The 19084-nt window shown below is 56.5% G+C and overlaps 2 protein-coding genes across 2 annotated transcripts; both read right to left on the bottom strand.

The window, feature by feature from the left end:
- Positions 1–6528: 6528 nt before the first annotated feature.
- Positions 6529–12220, bottom strand: METTL13 (methyltransferase 13, eEF1A lysine and N-terminal methyltransferase). Its single transcript, XM_027800677.2, has 8 exons — positions 11975–12220; positions 10877–11624; positions 9946–10145; positions 9143–9338; positions 8741–8884; positions 8337–8549; positions 7837–7968; positions 6529–7294 (listed from the first exon to the last, which is right to left on the bottom strand). The coding sequence occupies exons 1-8, from the start codon at positions 12125–12127 to the stop codon at positions 7020–7022; spliced, it is 2061 nt and encodes a 686-aa protein (XP_027656478.2). The 5' UTR covers positions 12128–12220; the 3' UTR covers positions 6529–7019.
- A 401-nt stretch (positions 12221–12621) lies between these two features.
- On the bottom strand, positions 12622–17335 carry ITPA (inosine triphosphatase). The gene is made up of 8 exons (XM_055724928.1): positions 17178–17335; positions 17026–17083; positions 16879–16943; positions 15384–15457; positions 14565–14596; positions 13743–13858; positions 13142–13218; positions 12622–12837 (listed from the first exon to the last, which is right to left on the bottom strand). The coding sequence occupies exons 1-8, from the start codon at positions 17238–17240 to the stop codon at positions 12717–12719; spliced, it is 606 nt and encodes a 201-aa protein (XP_055580903.1). The 5' UTR covers positions 17241–17335; the 3' UTR covers positions 12622–12716.
- Between the last annotated feature and the right edge of the window lie 1749 nt (positions 17336–19084).

The following is a 19084-nucleotide window of genomic DNA, read 5'->3' as shown; positions in this document are numbered from 1 at the left end:
CATGCGGCCACCCCCCGGCTGGGGGCGGGGCTCCGCGCAGAGGCCACGCCCCCCCGTGCGGCCACTCCCCCACCCCCGGTGCGGGACCGCAGGGCAAAGCCCGCGGCGGGGCTGGGGGTCCTCGCTGCACATGGTGGCGGCGGCCCCATCCGCGGTCCGGCACCGAGCAGCAGCTTGCAGGGAGCAGCCGGCTGGGCCCAGGTCCACACATCAGCTCACAAGGCCACCACACTGCCCCTCTCCTCCAGGAGCCCCGACCCCAGCCGGCTGCCCCATCCTGCTAGAGGAAGGGTCCACAGCACCCCCTGTGAGCCCCGGGTGCAGGGCCGTGCCTGGCTGTGCCACCCTCCGGCACCCAGCCGAGGTTTGCCTGTGCTCTTCCACTACGCTCTGGCACCAAACCGGGAACACGGCCAAACCGGGAGCACATGCAGGAGCTGGGTCCCGCTTGCCGGCATGGGACCTGGCAGGCAGCTGGCTTCAGCGCTTCCCAATCTGCCGAGCAGGGTATTTTGGAGCAATCCCAGCGGCTTAATTCCTCCCGCCTCCCACCCGCGATGGGAACAGGAGCAGTGGGAACCACGATCCATCCCTGCAGCACATGAGGGGCCCTGGCAAACGGCACCGACGCTCCGTCGCGGGTGGGAGCGCTGCCAGGCGCAGACACGCGTTCGCCGGAACCGTGTCGGGGCAAGCCGGAGAAGCCGGGTCTGGCAGGGCTGGTGGCAGGTGGGTGGTTCAGGAACAGGCTGGGAAGCGACAACAAGGTCCGAGCTACATCACTGCGGTGAGCTCAATTAAAAATGCATACCGAGGCTGAGCTAAAAGCACAGGCGAACAACAGAGATGAGATTTATCTGTGATTACTGGCAGCAGTCACAACACAATATCTAAAACAGAGGCTTTGGAGTCCTGCAGTGATAAAAGTTATCCTCTGTGTTACAGCAGGCACTGGCCTCGCTCAGCATGAAAAGCAAAACAAAAGGGAACTGCAAACATCCCACGGGCTGACAGATACTAACAATCTGGAGGATTATCAAAACTTCTTGGCCAGAGCTCTCAATAAGTGCAAAAAATCACTCTCTACAACAGCCTGACTGCTAACCCTGGAAACAAACGAACAGTTTGCTCTCACTCTGGCTAAAAAGTTTTTAATTGGCACAACACAGAGACGGCTTCTCCAGCAGTGGTTTTGCCACAGCGGTTAGATCACCTCCCCAGCATCACAGCCTCTGGGAAAAGCCTTCCGATCATTTCTGTCTAGATGGGGCCCAGGGGTTATTGACATAATTATGCCAATTAGCAGCATGATTAGTTTTTTTCTCCACTGCTGAGCGAGCAGGCTATGCCAGGAGGCACTGGAGTAGCTGCCTGGCCTTCCTCCAGTTCATGGGTTCTGCAGAGGCTGGAAGTTGGGAAGAACAGTATCGTGTTCTGGCCAAATCGGGCCTGTCTGAGTGTCAGAGCACTTTGTGGTGCCTCAGTAAAATAATTAAGATCAGTAGAAGAGCAGCCTGGCAATAGGATCGCATCTCCACAAGAGACAAATGAAGATTAAAAAAGACACAATGCCTAGGAAGCAAGGCTATGCGCATCCTCAGGGAGATGATAACACAGGGAACTGGCTTTTCCATTAGGTCTTTAAATTACATGTTTGCTTCCACAATTAAAAAAAAATTAAATAAGAAAATGTCTATGATTAGGAAAAGTTTGAGATATTCCCCCACGTCTGGGAAGATTCCAAACCAAACTTTTTTTATCTGCTGAAGCAGAGTTAAAGCTGCAAAGTGACCACACTCACCCTGTGACTCCATCACTTGCAAAAATCACTTTCCCTGCTCCCCTCCCTGAAAAAAGCCACAAGCTGCCAAGTATAGATTTCCCACCTCCTAGAAAAATCACGAAAATTTTCATTATGCATGCCTGTGTTATCACAAGGGTGCTCATTTTTCCAACTTCAAGAGAGCAGTGAAGAAGAGAGGAAGGGCACCGAGCTTCAGGTCTCTGCTTTTTCTGACTTCTCCAGGCAGCTTGTTCCAACCCCCAGCGCGGACCCCAGCCTGCCTTTCTGAATTTGTTGAGATTCAGAGCAGCTAAATTAAAGGAAACATGGGTAGTACTAGTAGACACCATTGAGAAGATTCTTGTAATGAATCAACCTGAAAAAAAAGACCCAAACCAAAGCATCAGAGGGCTGTGCAAGAAACTGTCTTCCTGGGGACCACCAGGTATGATCCCCAGGAGCACAGAGCTGTGTTGCTGTATTTTTACTTTGCCCTCAGTTATGCCCCATGGTATTTATAATTTTCTTTTCGCCATGTGCCAGGCAAGGAGAGAAGACCTCCGCTGACCACCTCTCCCTGGCATGGTGGGAAGGGTGCCCTGCTCCCCAGGGTGGTACGCCAGCCCCACTCACTCCATCAGCATGGTCTGCTCGCTTCCAGATGTCACCAGCTCCAGCACAGCCTGCCTGGGGCCCCCAGCCCTGTCGGAGTCTCCAGTCAATTTCAGATCAGGCGTACAGACAGCAAGTTTGTCCTGCCCTAACTTCCAGAAAAATATATGGCAAAAATAATCTGGCTTCAGCATGCAGCTGTAGCATTTGAGCTCACAAACTTACCCATAGACTCTTCTCCCTAACCAGGCAACGTGACATTAAAACTGAGGACATTTGGATCAGGTCCCCAGGCTGCTTTATAAACACACACCAGTGCGATTCCCTTCATGAAAAATGGGTTATATATAAACTACCAGAAAGGAGATTTGCAAATGCCTGCAGCAAAGAGCAAGGCACGCTCCCCTGCCAGGAGAGCAGGCGGGACCCCGGGGGGGGGAGCAGAGCACAGATGAGAATGCATTCCCCCCCCCAGGAAGCATTTATAAAAAGCAGGCTCCTTCACGCATGATCTTCTCCCCAGGGACCTTCCTCACCTCCTTCTTGCTTCAGTTACAAACCCAGAGCCTTGCAGAGCTTCTCAGGCAGCTGATCAGCACAAAGCAGGAGGTGGGCCAGGAGCCCCGTGCAAGGGGGGGTCCCAGGTTCTCAGCAGCACCTGGCTCTGCAGTGCTGGCAGGAAGATGCTGGTCAGCATCATGGCTGTGTATCTGCCAGGAGGAGAGCTCAGACCTTGAAGCTGCAAAAAAAATAGAATTATAGCCAGTGAAAGAATGTCAGAGAGGCTGCAGAGCTGTGATTAGAAGTAGTGGTTGCAGCATTTCACCCTGCAAAGAGGAGACGCTTTCTGCCTCTCCCCTGCAGGCCCTGCTGACTCATGGGTCACAGGACAGTGGTACGCCAATCCCTATCCCGTCTGGCATGGTGGCCTGTCTCCCACCCTGTGACCTTCAGCTGCATCCTTTAGTCAGGTGCATGCAGATGCAGCGTCAAAAAAGGCCACCGTGCTGCATTGCAGCCCTCAGAGACGTTTCCCTGCAGCCCTGAGCACCCCAGGAAAGAGCTATATGCCCTTGCTGCAGCCTGGCAGCACGCCTGTTTCCTTGGTCACAAAGCCAGCCAAGTGCTTCCTCAAGGGAAGATTTCATGGATAAAACATTTCCCAGGTGCTTCCACCCTCCAGGACATGGCTGATGCAGCCCTTGCTGTGCTGTGACCCTCCCATGCCCAGGCAGCAGCAGCAGCAGCCCCAGCCAGCAGGGCCAGGCTCACCCCAGCAGGGCTCTTCCCAGCTGGAAGGAATCAGCCTCCCCACTCAGTCCCTGCAGCTTTTATTACCGCAAAAGTCTCTCCCAGATGCTTGGTGTACTTTCAGATGGTGACAGTATGTCCCACATCCACCTCCACCCTCTTCCTAAGACCCTGGCCACTTCCAGTCCTTCTGCAGAGCAAATCTGGGCTGTGGCCCCTCAGGAGGTCATACCGTGCAGGGTATACATGTGGCAGCCCACTGCTGCCTGCCCCCCAGCATCTCCATCCTGCCACCTGCCTGGCTACAGAGTGACCCTGGGCCAGAGAGCCCCCATGGCTGGGCATGACCAGCTGCATCCCTCCCCCCGAGCTCACAAAGCTCAGGGCTGACCCATCAGCTCCCCAGTGCCTCGCTCCCTAGGGCAGCAGCGGGACACAGATGTGATGCTCAGAGAGGGATTCAGGCTGGACCAGACCAAAGGACCCCCAGCTGGCTACAGCCTCAGGCCTGAGCCATGCGATGATCTAGGCAGCTGTCTCTTGTTGTGCTGGGAAATCCAGAAAGGAAAAAAGTCAACATCTGAGAGCCAGCAAAGGTTGCTAAGTGACAGCAGCGCTTGTGTCTATCCCGCCGCTTACAACGTGCCTACGCTGCAAAGGAAGGAAGTGAGGAGTAAGGAATGTAAATATGAGTAGATTGCCAAAACACGCAACAAACACAGTCACTAAACATATACATTAGCTGCAAGTTTTGGCTGCCAGGAGAGAAATATTTACCACAAATCAATTATTCCAGCCTCGGAGCATTTTACCTGCAGAGGAGGATTTCGGGTATTTGCAGCACTCATGAATTTACCAATTTTCCAGCTGAAATATATTTCCAGACTAAACTTGTAGGGCTGTCAGTAGCTACAAGGACAGCTGCAATGTACTGAGATTTCATCCTTATATTCTTTCTAATAGATGGCTTTTGTTTTTCCACCAGGATGTGGCGTTACACAGTGATTAGGAAGCACAACAGAAAGGCAGGACTGGACAAGGGAGGGATGAACGCAGCCTTTGTATGAGCTCCTGGAGAAGAAAGGAGATGGTTTCGGTAAAATAAAGGGCACACACACAAACCTATGTCATTGGAATTATGTTGAGAATTGAAAACTAAGTTAAAAATAGACTAAATGCAGCACTGTTGATCCAGTTGAGAAATTTGCCATCGCTAAGCTGGATGGATAATAGATATCTTTCAAAAAAAAGTGCTCAGCACAGAGAATCTTTAGAGACCAACTGCATGGGGGCAGGCAGACTTCCACCCAGCTTGAGCTCCAGCCTCATCTCTCCCATTGACCAGTGATCACGTGCTGCCCTGAACACACTGCAGCAGATGAGCAGCCGGGCAGTGAGCAGCGCACAGGGTGCATGCACTCACGCTGCCATTCTTTATCTGAGGCAGCGAGCAGGCCAGCCCTGCTCTCCAGCGCCTGGGAACCATCAAAAGCACTTATTTAAAAAAAGCATCTACTCCCTCTGCGTAGAAGCAGGCCAGCCCAGGGAAAAAGTAGGGCACCACTTTGTCCCTCGCCGTGAAGGGGAATAAGGCAGGGAACATCAGAGAAGGGATCTGAACAGAGCAGCTTCTAAAGCAGAACCTGCTGGCAAATTAAAAGTAAAATATAGCCAGGGCTGGTGATCAGAGGGACGTGCTTGCTGCTGGCATGGCTGCCATAGCACCTCCTGGGCACAAACAGCCCCATCTCCCACATCAGCACAGTGGCTGTGGTCCTCACTGGTTCAGGGGGTGAGAGCCCTTGGGGCACCCCTTTTTGCAGCCCCCACAGGGCTGGCAAACTGCAGACCCTCAGGCTCATGCACCCTCTCACTCAGCTTTCCAAACAAAGGAGGATTTCCCGGAGGTGGAGGAGAGCTGGCCCCTGCTGTTGGAGGAAAGGCTGACGACACCAACACCCTGCTGGGACAGGGTGACACAGCTGCAAAGCTGGTGAGGTGGCCCCAGCAGCCATGCCAAGATGTGGCTGCTGTTGCCTCCATGCCAACAGCTAGGTCAGATCCCCCTGGTGCTGCTTCTGGTGTTGTTACCACGCTGGGCTGCAGAAAGGTGGCAGGGGGTTTGCTTTAGGAAGCAGCTGCCAGAAAGATGTCCTTGCTCAGGGTGCCAGTGGCAGAAGGAAGCAGGGAGTGGGGGTGCAGCATCACTGGCAAAGCATCACAGTGCCCAATCATGTTGTCACCTTGATGTCTGCAAGCCAGTCACGTTGGTACCATGTCTCAGACTCATTTTGGTACCAGCTGTTGCAGGGGAGAAAGACAATCCCCCCCCCTCAAACGACTTCTGATGAATACGGGACACCAGCAGGGCAACTGCTCTGTAACCAGGCGGAATACACAGGTCAGCTCTTCAGCAAACCCTCAGAGGGAGGGACCAGGCTGCAACACCCTCAGGAGAGACAGAATGAGACGCTTGGGCAGGAATGGGGTGCTGTGGGAACACCCCGATGGGTATTTTCCCGCTGCCTTTTCATCCTGCAGGAAGGCTCACCTGCACCAGCTGGCTGAGCACATTGGGGTGCCCAGGGGGCCAAGCACAGGGCTTGGCCCCTGCTGGCCCAGGGGGGCAAGGGGGAGAAGGGTTGAGGGCCCAGGGGCTTACAGGTCCCAGGTCTCAGGACCCAGTGGCAATGACTGGAAAGATCCGGAAGAGGGGCAGGCACATGGTGGTGTCAGCTTCAGGAAAGCAAGTGTGGAGCAGGCAGCAAAGTACAAGGGGCAGCTGCTTGTCCCCAGGACGTGCCCTTGAGGAGCAGAGGTGATCATACCTTTCCTAGGGGTGCTGGGCACTCCAGAAATAAGCCTAGCAAAGCACTGCAGGCCTCAGAACAGCCCTGAGCACTTTATTTTCACAGCTCTCAGCCCACACCACACATCCACAGCCAGGCTTGGGGCAGGGCTGGGACTCTGCACAGACACCAGTGATCAGGGATGCTGGAGCTGTGGGGAGAGGCGGCATCAGAAGAAGCTGTGCAGGAGGGGAAGGCGATGGTCAGAGGGATATTTTTCCTACAATGGGAAAGCAATGGCAACAGACCCTAACCCACAGCCCTGCCAGTCCCAAAGCACCTTCCTCCCCTCACTACCCCAGCGCTGCCCCTTGGGCTGCACAGCTCTCCACGGGCCTGGACCCCTTCCCAGGGAGCCACGCCACAGGCCGCGTCCTCCCATGCCAGTTCCATCCTTCAGGCAGACCCAGGCCAGCACCAGCCCCCCCAGGGGTGGCAGTCCCAGCCATGGGCACCCCTCCGCTGCAGGGCCACAGCACCCACATGAGGACCTCTCTCTCATTCAAGTGGCATTGGAGTCCCTCTCAGAGGATCTCTATGGCCTGCAGCATGTCTGCCAGCACATACGAGCTGTCCCAGGGGTGCCCAGTCTGCTGCAGGGCCCCCTCCAGCACCCCAGCACGTGTCCCCAGCTCTTTGGGGTCCCGCCGGCCCTCGGGGCTGGGCTGGCAGAACAGGATCTCGTTGACCTCTCCTTCAATGCGGCGCATGTAGAGCAGTGGGAAGACCTCCTTGAGGGTGGCCAGGACAGACTCCTTCAGCTGGGCGTCACGGCACACCAAGTTGAGCACAAAGACTCCTGCAGCAGGGCAAGAAGGATGGGAATTCAGACCAGACCATGCAGAGCTCCCTGCTCCCCACCTCCCTGTGGGAACACGACTGAATCTGTGCCACCCTGGTGCAAACATCTCCCCCATGACAGCACAAGGAGTACCGGCATCACCCCGCTGCCCTTGGCCCAGCTCCATGTACCTGCCACCACATGGGTCGTGGGTGGCCACACAATCTGTTCCCGGGTACCACCTACACCCTCTGCCTTCCTGCAGCCTTTCTTGGCCCCCCAGGATGTCTCAAGCCTGCCTGACCCAGCAGTGCCATGGGCCACCCACTCCACCCTGCTCCCTGCTGTCACAACACCCACTGAAACACCAGGATCTGGGACCTGCCAGGAGCGGTGGATGTCACACAGTAATCCTGGCCGTGGCTGCTATGCTCACACAGCATTCCTAGCCGCGGCCGCTGTTCTCCAGGATGAAAAATGGTGGCACAGCCTCCTTACTCAAACCCTGTGCAGGACCAGCCAGGCTGGCTGCAGGGACACGGCCAGATCTCCCCTCCTACCTTCTGGCTTGAGGATGGTTTTAACGTTCTGCAGGAAGGGCTTTTCTACAAAGGCTGGGGGTGGGCAGCTCATCCCCACCGTGAGGTCTTTGCTGTCCACATCGAACATGATGGCATCACACTGGGCTGGGGCTGCAGGAGGAAGCACAGAGACTTGTTATCCCATGGAACAAGAGACAAGCCACACACATTGGGGAGGCAACAGATGAGGTGGTCAACAGGCTCCCCCTGCCATGTTACGGCTGCTTCTTTCTCCTGGGGTTTCTCTTTCCAAATGAAATCCACAGCAGCAGCCCTTGGCGCTGGGGGAGGCAGCAAACCAGAGGTCCCACACACACACTGGCAAGGACAGGCCTGTGAGCTGCAGAGACCTGGCAAGGCTGGAGCTCGTGACACATAGCAGATGGGTGGGGAGGGGAAGAAGAGCGTGAAAGCAGCCCAGACTGCGGTCCCCAGCGTGTCACCCGCTAGGTTCAGCGGGGTGCTCTGTGAGATGGTACCTTCAGCCGCCAGCTTGGCCACATAGTCCAGGCCATCGGAGATGTGCACCTTCATCCGGTCACCCTCAGAGAAGCCGAACCAGCGCGTGGCCACCTCCAGCATGGAGGGGTCGATCTCCACCACAGCCACACTGGCCTGTGAGAAGTAGTCATGGACAAAGAGGGGCAGGCTGCCCCCACCAAGCCCCACCACCAACACTGCCAGCACGGCTCCTGCAAACAGAGAGCACACAGTGAGCCACCAGAGGCCATGCTTCCACCGCTCGTCCACCCGCTGGCCCCAAACCACTTCAGGAAGGGTACACGGGGCACCTCGGCCAGGAAAGCCTTTCCCCAAGGAGCTGGGACACATGGACCTGCATGTGCCTGCCCCCAGCACAGCCTCCCACTGCTGGCCTTGTCACCTGGGAGTGGGTTGGGGTCCCCCAGCAGGCAGAGCCCCGCAACCATGGCCTTGTGATGCTCGCAGCACAGGTAGCTCTTGTCAATGGCTGCAGGTGGCTCAGGGGGGCTGGGTTTCTTCTTGTCCTTCCTCCGCTTCTTCTGGCCTGAAAAACAGGAGGCATTGGCTGTGGAAGCAAGGTGGGAGACAGGGGTGCTTTCTGGGGACTAGCCACCCCCACCCACAAGGCAAGCAGCAGAGCGTAAAAACACTCCCAGAGCTGCTCCAGGACAAGGCAGGCAGGTCCCAGCAGTCTGCTTATTGTATCTGCTTATTGTATACAATCTGCTTATTGTATCAGTCTCACTCCCTGCCACCCCAAAGGCTCCCTTGGACCCTGCCCCTTCCCGGTTGCCCCACATACCTGGGAGAGGCATGGGGGCCAGGAGCCGAGCCTCCGACTGCACCACGTTCCTGTTGCAGAGGAAGATGAGGCGGCGGAAGTAGCAGGTGCCGTCCCCCTTCACATCCTCCACGACATACTCCCCACTCAGGGAGCTGGTGTCACGGTGCTGCACCACCCGCACCCCGATGTCCCCTCCCACGGACAGGAAGGGCACCTGCAGCAAGGACAGGGACTGGCATGAGGAAGCAAAGGCTACAGGAACAGACCCTGGCACTCCTGCTGTCCTGCCCATGGCTAAAGAGCCAGGACGAAGTAGACACAGTGCAGGAGCAATGGGATGTGCTGTAGGCAGCCACAGGGGAGCTGGGAACCAGTGTGTGGGACACCAGCTTCCCTCCCATATGCGTGTTGGGGTACAGGAAGCAAACACCCCAAAGACTTCTTGCAAGAGCTTGGGTTTGGAGAGTTGGGGCAAGAAGAAGACAAAGAATGGAAGTTAAAGCCAGTATTAAGGAGAGACTGGATGCTCTCAGGGTTTCAGGATGCCTGGTTTTCCTGGGATGCTGGGTTTTGGAGGGCAAGGATTTCACACCAACTCCTGCCATGCAGGCACCTCAAATCCCGCCTCCAAGCAAAGGCAGCCAGCTGGAGGGAAAACTGAGAGGAGCTACACCTGAGGCCAATCTCCTCCCCACCAAGGCTGTCAGCTCATGCACTGCAGCTTGGTCTCCCTTGGCAAACAGGGATTTGCTGCTGGCAGAGAGCCAGCAAGGCCCTGGTTTTGGGGAAGCCAAGCGAGGGTGCCAGGCGGTGGGGCTCACCTGCTGCCGGGCAGGGAGGCCCGGCGGGGCCAGCTCCATCACCTTCCCTGACAGCTCCTCCTGGATGCCAGCCATACCCTCGTAGTGCTGCTCCCTGTGCAGGGCCACAGTGACCAGGCGCCTGAAGCCCGCGCTGGCCGCCAGCTGCCTCCGCCCTTCCTCTGTCCCAAAGAGCCACTCGGTTTCTCTGCCCTGTGGGACTGCAGAAGAGGCTGCCATCAGCCTGGGCCAGTTCTAGTCCCCAGGCGACTGCCCTCGCCTCCAAGAGAGGGAATGGTAAGACATCACAAGGCAGTACCACTGCATGCCTAGAGCTGTGCTCTGCAACCGTCAGCAGAGCCAGGACCATCCCTGTTTTGGGCAGGCTCATGCAGGAGGCTGGAAAAGCCACGTCTCACAAGAAGGGGGTGTCCAACAGCCTCATGACCCATCTCCAGGCTGTGCTACGCCCCAACTTTGCAGGTCCGCAGGCAGGGAACAATGTTGCTGGCAAAGCCTGACATGACTCTGCAAGGTGCAAGAGCAAAGCACAGCCCCGAGCGGCCTGGCCCTGGAAAGTCAGGATACCCACACAGACCAGCAAAACCTCTCTGGCTGTGACCGCTGCGCTTGGGCTTTACACAGTGATGTGCTATGGCAGCTGTCACCAGCATCAAGGCAGGAATCACTAACTAGGAGACAAGGCAGGCAGTGTCCTTCTGCTGCCAGACGGGCATCCACTCAGCCAGCAAGCTGAGTGCCAGATCTCTGCTTGCACCACCAGGCCAACACACATCCCACCACAAAGCCAGGATTAAAACATCAACTGCACCCTGCACAGGCAGGTTATTCCCCTCTCCAGCCCCAGTTTCAGCAGGGCCAGGACTGCTGGTCATTTTGCAGCTCCTGGCCAGTGCACCATCTCATTGCAGGCATGAGAGGCTGTACTCACTGATGAAGATGGCAAAGTGATTGTCCCGGGATGATTTCACCAAGGGGCTGTCAACCACATGCAGCGTGTAGCGAGGCTTCCCGCTCTCTTTGTCACATAGGTCCAGAGAAACCTGCTCCCCACAGGGAGTTTTGCTCAGCTGGCTGCAGAGCAGGGCGTAATGCTGCCTGTCCTTCACCGCCGCCACCAGCTGCTCCGCGCTCTCCACCCGCATCGGCTTGTCCTGCTCCTCAGGGCAGATCTCCAGGATCTGCAATGCTGAGCCAGGGATCTTCCTGAACTTTGTCATGACGTAGACAAAGACTGGTAGGACAAACTGCTGCTTGTCCCCGGTGCCAGCCACCTGATGGACACGCACAACCCAGTCTTCCTGGGAGAAGTATTCCACTGCTTTCTTCAGCACATGGGCTTGAGCCAAAGAGACGCAGAGGTAGCGCCCTCCTACCTGCAGGACTCGACTGATCTCAGCAAACATCTTGTCCACCTTGGCTAGAGTGGCCTCCTCTTCGTTGATGAGGATGGCATCCAACGTGCCTTTGTCCAGCACCACCTGGAAGTGGGCATCAGGGAAGTCCATCTGAAGCATGTCCATCAGCAGGTAGCGCATCTTCGGCCTCTTGCTCCCGCTCCGCTCTTGCATTTGTCGGATCACTGCATCACTGATGTCGATGTTTACGATGTCCTCGCACATCCCCATGTCATACATCTGCTCGCTCAGCTCCGAGTTCCCACAGCCCACCACCAGAACCTGGGGAGCAGCACAAGAGCAGCGTGATAGGGAGAACACCCTGGAAACATGCCATAAAGTGTTTTACAACTAAATATCAGCCACGGCCACCAGCCCTCTGTGACAACCACACCCACAGCACCCGCAATCCCCCTTCTCCATGGCCCTGAGACAACATTTCCATATGGAAGAGTCACACGGGTGCAGAAGCGACGCATCTGCTGCGCCTCGGAGATGATCTGGGTGCTGGGACCCCCACAGCTCCCCATGCCAGTGCAGCTTCTGGGTCTCTCCTGTTCTCTCACTGTGGCACCCCGGGACGCGGCGGCACCGGGCTCGGCCGATCGACGGGGGCACCAGCGGGGGCTCACCTTGTCACGGGGCCGGACGTACTTCTGCAGGACGGGGCAGAGTTCCGGGAAGGCCCCGTACCACTCGAAGGGGCGCTTCCCCCGCTGCCGGAAGAACCGCTCCCAGTAGCGGGCTGATCCGAACTCCCCGGGGCTCCGGGGCAGCAGCTCCATGGCCGCGCTCGGCGCCGCCGCCGCCACACGTGTCCCGCCTCGCCGCGCTCTGACCGCTTCCGGCTGCGCTGCGCACCCATTGGGCACAGCGGGCCCGCAGCCCATTGGCTGCCTCTCCCCTGGCCGCTTCCCATTGGCTGCCTCTCCCCTGGCCGCTTCCCATTGGCTGCCTCTCCCCTGGCCGCTTCCCATTGGCTAGCCGCTCCAGGCCGCGCCCCCAAGAGCGGGTGGAGCTGGGCCCGCGGGAGGTGGGGGAGGCCCCGGGAGCCGGGGGTGCTGCCACCGCAGGCGTACGTGCAGCCCCAGCACTCGGCGTCGTCGTGGCCTCCCTGCTTTCCCCAGGCACAAAGGGCGGCAGGGAACACCCCGGCCGGAGCCGGGGCACAAGCCACCCCTGCGGCACAAGCGTTGCAGCTTAAATAATCCAGACCTGCTGGGCTCTGTAGCACTTCTGAAGCAACAAAACAGGGCGGGAGGAAAAAGGTACCAGTGGCTTCAAAAAGAACAGCTTTAATGGCAGCCCACAGCGGAGCAGAGCTCTCCCAGGGCTGTGACACGGACAGCGCAGGGTGCCGGCAGCCCGGGGAGGCTAGCTGGGACCAGGGTGGGGGTCTGTCGAGTTGCTCTGGAGAAAGAAGGCAGAGAGCTCACTCAGCGCTCTGTAACGGTGCGAGATGGAGTTCTTCACTGCCTTGGGCAGTTCGGCGTAGCTGGAAGGGAGAGAAACCACAAGCCTCAGCAGTAGAGATGCTACAGCATGCATCCCCCACAGTCACCAAGAGCACCCCTTCTGCTCACCATCACTCAGCTCAACTCCAGCGGGTCATCTGCAGTGACACTGTGGCAAAGCCAACAACCCCCGTCCTGATCCAGGCATTCTCCGTAACCCACCACATTCAGATCCAGGAGGGAGTTTTCTCCCTGCCACCCTCCCTTGTAAGCAGGTTCTCCTCGCCGCACAAACTCTACCCTGGGTTTTCTGATGTAAAGAGCTGTAAATAAGACACTACTTACGTCTGGTTGTAGCCATCTGGCTGAAAGCAGGGATCCCAGCCAAAATCTCGAGGGCCTCTGGGTTCCACTATCAGCCCCTGTCACAAGAAAGCAAAAAAGCCCCGTCAGCCATGTTTTCACAGCACTTCCCTTGCAGTCACATTTCAAACACAGACTGAAGAGCTACATGCAGCCATCCCTCATGCCGCAGTGGCCACCACAGGCTCACTGCACGGTGCTGCCCTCCTGCCCAGCACCTCCCTGGGATGCGACTAAAATTAGCAGCCCCAAACTCAGTGCTCCATCATGCTGCTCTATGTTGACAGCACCTTTACCCCCACACACAATTAACAAAGCTAACAGCTGCACTCAAATATAACCCTGCCAGAGGGAGACATGGGGGCTGAAGAGACCGAGGTAGCACACAGTGTTCAGTGCATGCAGCTGGGCAAAAAGGCTGCAGTGTTCAGCACCAACTGCATCCTCCCTCAGCCTGTTCTCAACACAGAGAAGCTCCAAGGGCATTCAGTGACCCAGGGGCCACTAAAGTTGTGCAAACGCTGTTACAAAAATCACATTACAGCCCTCCTCCCTCAGTGTGTTTCCCAGGCACACCACCTACATGAGTCTGGCCTTTGAACAGCTTCACTGGCTCCTCTGGGTTTCCAGTACTGAATGCAAAGGTACAGAGAGCGTAGGCAGATTTGTCCTCAAACCCAGCCAGCAGCTTGTACAGGCCTGAGCGACACAGAAAGGATCCCAGCATTACTGCCTTTCCCTCGGAGAACAACACACCCACCTAGAGACGGATCGAGGAGTGTTCCATGTTCACATCCACGAGGAAGAGGAAGAACTCCTGAAGGTGGCAAAGCTCAGACACAAGGATGCTCTTGGCTGGGTCCCTCATACGATTGAAACCAGGGCCTCAGATCCAGCACAGCATGAGCTGCCGGGCCCCGCTATTAACTTGGTAGCAGAAGCAAACAAGTGTGCAGCACCGGAGAGGACTACAGCCCACTCTGAATTAGCATGAATAACGCTCATGCTCATGACACCAGTGTGAGGTTTGCAGTCACACTGTTAATATGCACTCACTGCATGCCAGGGGAGGTGGGCATTGGTGGAGGGGGCGCTTGCACAGAAACCAAAGGGAGCAGCAGGAACAAGAAGTTCCCACAAGCCCTGCCACCAGCCTGCAGAAGCAGGAGTCTGGAAATCTAGGGATGATGCTGAGGCTATCAGGGTAAACAACATCCCATGAAGGGCACAGAACAGGCTCAAGGAGAGAACGCGAAGGGACAGAGCTGGACAGATGGGAAAGGAGCCAGCTATGAAATGGGCAGCACAGTGGGCAAGCACATTCAGCAGAACCCAGCAAAGGAAGGGATCCATTTCATTTGGAAAGGACTGAGTTACATGCAGAGCAGGAACAGGGAGGCAGCACCTTCTGGTTTGAGTTTTTCCAGGAACCATTTTCTGGAGGGGAAGAACAGAGGAAAAATGACATTGTTGCTTACACTTTCACAGTCCTTTGAACCCCTCTTAAATTTGCTGTCAAATCACCTTGTTCTGGACTATTTACCAATAATAACAGACTTAGCTCTTAAACTAAATGGGACACAATGAAAACAGCAGCAGGGTATTTAATTTATCGCAGTACTGATGACTATGTAAATAACCCAGTTCTCACTCATGAGTGCCGACATGCCAAAATACCTTTCTCAACTCAACCTGTGCACATCTTACAGCCAGTTCTAGCACCACCTTCCCCATATAAAGTTTTTATGTCTCTGCTTAGCTCAGCAGAGAGTTTGGAAGAATTAATCACACCAAGTTCATTCCAGGAGCTAAGGCAGTATTTTATTAGAGGAGTTACACTGTAATGTAATAACCTTGTTATCTGCTGGATTAAAGCAGTCCCTATGAGAACCTATAGGACACTGATCCCAGAGTCTTGCTGAAATGCACAGAGCCTGCTGTGCGGCCAGGTTCCCGAGCTGGCTACAAGAGCCAGCACTGTAGATCAGGAGACAGCGCCAACAGCTCAGGTCTGTATCTCTCATCCTGCATCGTGATTTACAGCAGGGCTCACAGAGTTAAGTCCAGCCCTTGGGGTACAGGATGAAGCTGAGGACACAGAGTGGTAATCACCTCCCTGACCCTATTGCTCCTGGCACGCAGAGAACCCCCGTGAAGCACACCCTGCCAGACTGTGCTCCTAACTCCAGAATACAAAAGGTGAAGCAACCTCTCTCCTACTTACATGTAGGGTCCTGGAAGCCCCCCAAGGGCATTGAAGCACAAGCAGGTATCCTCTACTATAACAGGTCCCTGAACCTACAGTGAAAGCCCAAGAGATAGAAGCATTAGATCTAGAGGAAGGCCCTGCCTCTAAACCATTTTCTTGTTCAATCCTATTCTCACATTTCCACAATAACAAGGACGTCACAAAAAATCACCAGCCCTTAGAGCTCTTCACCTCAAAGGCAATCCACACCAGACAGACACAATCAAAACCATGCTTTCCCCAGACAGGCCAGAGTAGCTGAACAACAGTAGGGGGAAATGTCACATGGAAAAAAACTAGCAGAGCTGAACAACCCCCTGCCCTCCTGAGGGACAGGAATGGTGGGACAAGGAAAAGGAAAGCCTGTGTCCTGAAGGCATGCCTGCATTTCCCTTCAGTCCCAACCCTCACTTGGTTCTTTTAAGACACCCATCCCAGAGATCACTCCAGAAGTTGATCCATCAGAAGCTCCAGCTGACAGAAAACTCTGTGCCTCACAGCTTCCGGGGCTGAACTGAAGGCACTGCCATGTTGTCCTGCTGCTCAAAACCACAGGAGGCCGGAGGAGCAGCAGCAGGACTGCCAAAACACTGTCACCAGCGAGAACTCACCATCACCCAGCGTAGGCCAGAAACGTTACCATGTAATATAGTTTTAGTTTTGCAACTATATTGTTTGTTTCAGTGTATCACTGCAGAGAGACTGCTAACCAATCCTAGTTGTGTAATTTCATGCTAAGACAGAAAGAGTCATTTAAAACTTATAATCCCCGAGGAGACTGTACAGTAGCTGAGGAGACCATTGTATAGGTAACTAATTAAACAAACTTGGACTCTCCGTATAAGGGAAGTAAATTAAGGTTCAGTGATTGTTCAGCTGTAACAATAGGGTCGACTATTGTTTGAGACCCCTTAGGAGACTGAGAGATACATGTAAGGAGCATGCAGGATGCTTAATTAACATAGTACTGCCTATTGAATAAAGATATACGATTTCCCCAAGAAATGTAATACATAAACATAAGGGTGGACTGTACCATTTTGTTTGAATGAAACATACGGCATGCATGTTTAGGTGGCACATGCACAGGTGCCCATGCATCCAGCACTGCAATAAAGAATGCCTGCTTCTTAATGCTACATTGCTGTTAAGGAGTTTTCTCATTCCCCATTTTGGTGACAGAAACAGCCAGGCAACGGAAGTGCAGCCAGGCCAGGCCAGGCCAGGCCCAGATGTGCCCTTGATTCCCCTCATGGCCCCAGGGGCCCCAGCCGCCCCCCACCCCAGGCCAGATGTGCCCCTGACTCCCCTCAAGGCCCCAGGGACCCCAGCTGCCCCCCACCCCAGGCCAGATGTACCCCGACACCCCCAGGGTCCCCAGCCGCCCCCCAGGCCAGGCCAACTGTACCCCTGACCGTCCCCCGGGACCCCGTCCCCCCCCGCAGCAAGGGGGAAGGAGAAAGCGAGCGACCTGCCGGGCAGCTTCGCGACACTTCTGCACGGAGATCTCATCCGGCTCCCCCTGGTACTCCGGCACTGGGGACAGAGAGGCCGGCACTGAGGAGGCGACCGGCCCCGCCGCGCCGCCGCGTCCCCCCGGGCCCCGCCGCCAACTCACGGTCCAGCTTCTTCGCCACAAGCGTGTAGGGAGAGGAGTCCCCGAGGATCTGCGTGACCTGCGGGGGGAGAAGGGAGGGAAACCCGCCCGTCAGGGCCAGACCCCAGACCCCGGCTTCGGCAGCCGCCGCCAGGCAGCCGCCCCGCTCCCACCTCCTCCAGCTTCTTGGCGTTGCCGGTGACAAACACCACGCTCCGCCGGGCCGGCGCCGCCATCTTGACCCCGCGCCTACGCGCCCAGCCGCCAACCAACGGCGCCCATTCCCTCGGCGCCCGAGGGGGAGGAGCTTCCGGGCCGCCGGGGGCGGGCACTGGGCCCCGCTCGTGCGCGTGCGCGGCTCCGCCCCGCGCAGCCTCGCGAGAGGCGGGCGGAGGGGGGCGCGGGCCGCCATGTTGGCGGGGCGGCTGGCAGGGCTGCCTGTCCCCGTCGGCCGCGTCCCCGCCACGGGCCGACCCCGCACCGCCTCAGGCGGCCCCTGGCACCGCCGGCGGGCCGGGCCCGGCCGCCTCCCTGTTCAGTTCCCCGACGGCTGGCAGCCGCGGGCGGGGGAACCCCCTCCCTGGTTTCCTTGAAGAGAGATCACACGTAGATGGCGGGAAGTGGGCGGCGGGTGGTGCTCCGGGTTCCGCTGCTGCATTCCCTGACCTCTAGCAAGTCTTTGCGCTTTCTGACAGCAGGTTTCCTCTGGAGGAGCGGCCGAGCTCTGTCGAACTGAAGGTAGATGCGGGACCAGCTGGCGGCTGTAGCAAAAACTGGACTGGGGAGCCAAGAGGTGGGCCCTGCTGCCGGTATGGAGCCCGAGGGGAACGGGTCAGGGACGCCCAGTGCTTCACTGCAAAGGAGCAGGGTCCTGGGAGCTCTCCCACCATCGTACCCAGGCCCCCTCCAACCCCCCTAGAAGCTCGTTTTGCAGCGGGCCCCCCCGGGGGGAAGCTTCCCCTCTGGTCTGGCCAGGTCCCAGAGCTGGGAGAGGAGAGTCCTCTCCACCTGCGGCAGAGCCGCAGCCCTCCATCCGGCCCTGCAGTCCCCATGCCCTCAGGCGTGGGGACCCAGGGGTCTCACCACGTGGGTCACACCAGCAAACCTCAGAGGAGGAACCAGCCCTGCAGGAGGAACACACAACTCCAGCCAAAACATGCCGTTCCCTGTAAAAAAGCGATCATGTGGAAAACAGCAGCTAACGAAGAGGTCTGTCTTGCGCACAAAGAGGGAATGAATAAAACAGACCCTATGCTTGGGTGAAGGAATTGTTTTTGCTGTAAAATGTCCTTCATAACATCTTCTAAGTGAAAACTGACCCCAAAGCATGTGGATGCTGGAAAAAACAACCCTTTCCACTCATTACAGTTCTCCCAGCCAGCAGTCCAGGGTGGGACAGTACAGGCTGCAATATAAAGACCATGGTATCTCAAAGGAACATTAGGAGGACTGCTCTGTAACATACCTGAGACCAGACATTTAATGGCCTTTTCAGCCTTGAAAGCTATAAAACTTGCTCAATAAATTGTTACTGTGAAGTTACTGACCAGGACTGTTGATTTGCTGCTGGTGGTGCCTCTCGGAACAACCCCTGGCATTGAGGGATTTGAACCTAAAACTGATTCTCTGGCAACTCAGGGAAGCATACTGAAGGCTTTGGCAGCTTTCCCTGCCCTGCATCTCGAGTACAACTGCCTGCATCCCAGCATCCTGGAACATGCTGCAAAAGGACTCCAGCAAAGCTGTCAGGGAAAGCCAGCTTTCCCAGGGAAGGAGGCTGCTGCCTGTGGTTGGCTGCCAGGGGTGGGCCTGGTCCAGTCCCACTGGTCCCAAAGGATGAGCCTGTGGTAGCAGGCAGGCACAGGACACAAAACAATTCAGGGTCAGGGGTGCTAACCTTGTCACCTTGTTTTATATGCTGCTGGGATGGTGTTAGCAACAGCACTTGGGGTGGTACACCAGTGCCCACACAGAGAGGAGTTCATTGCTACCTGGAAACCCTTCCTAAGGACATGCTGCTGACAGATCTGCTGAACCCAGCAAGGACAGGACTCAGGAGGGTGTAACAGCAGCTTCCAGA

The sequence above is a fragment of the Falco cherrug genome, chromosome 12 (assembly GCF_023634085.1).
Source record: "Falco cherrug isolate bFalChe1 chromosome 12, bFalChe1.pri, whole genome shotgun sequence".
Classification (NCBI taxonomy): domain Eukaryota; kingdom Metazoa; phylum Chordata; class Aves; order Falconiformes; family Falconidae; genus Falco; species Falco cherrug.
The sequence above is the reverse complement of the archived record's forward strand: the minus strand, read 5'-3'. Positions and strand labels throughout refer to the sequence as shown.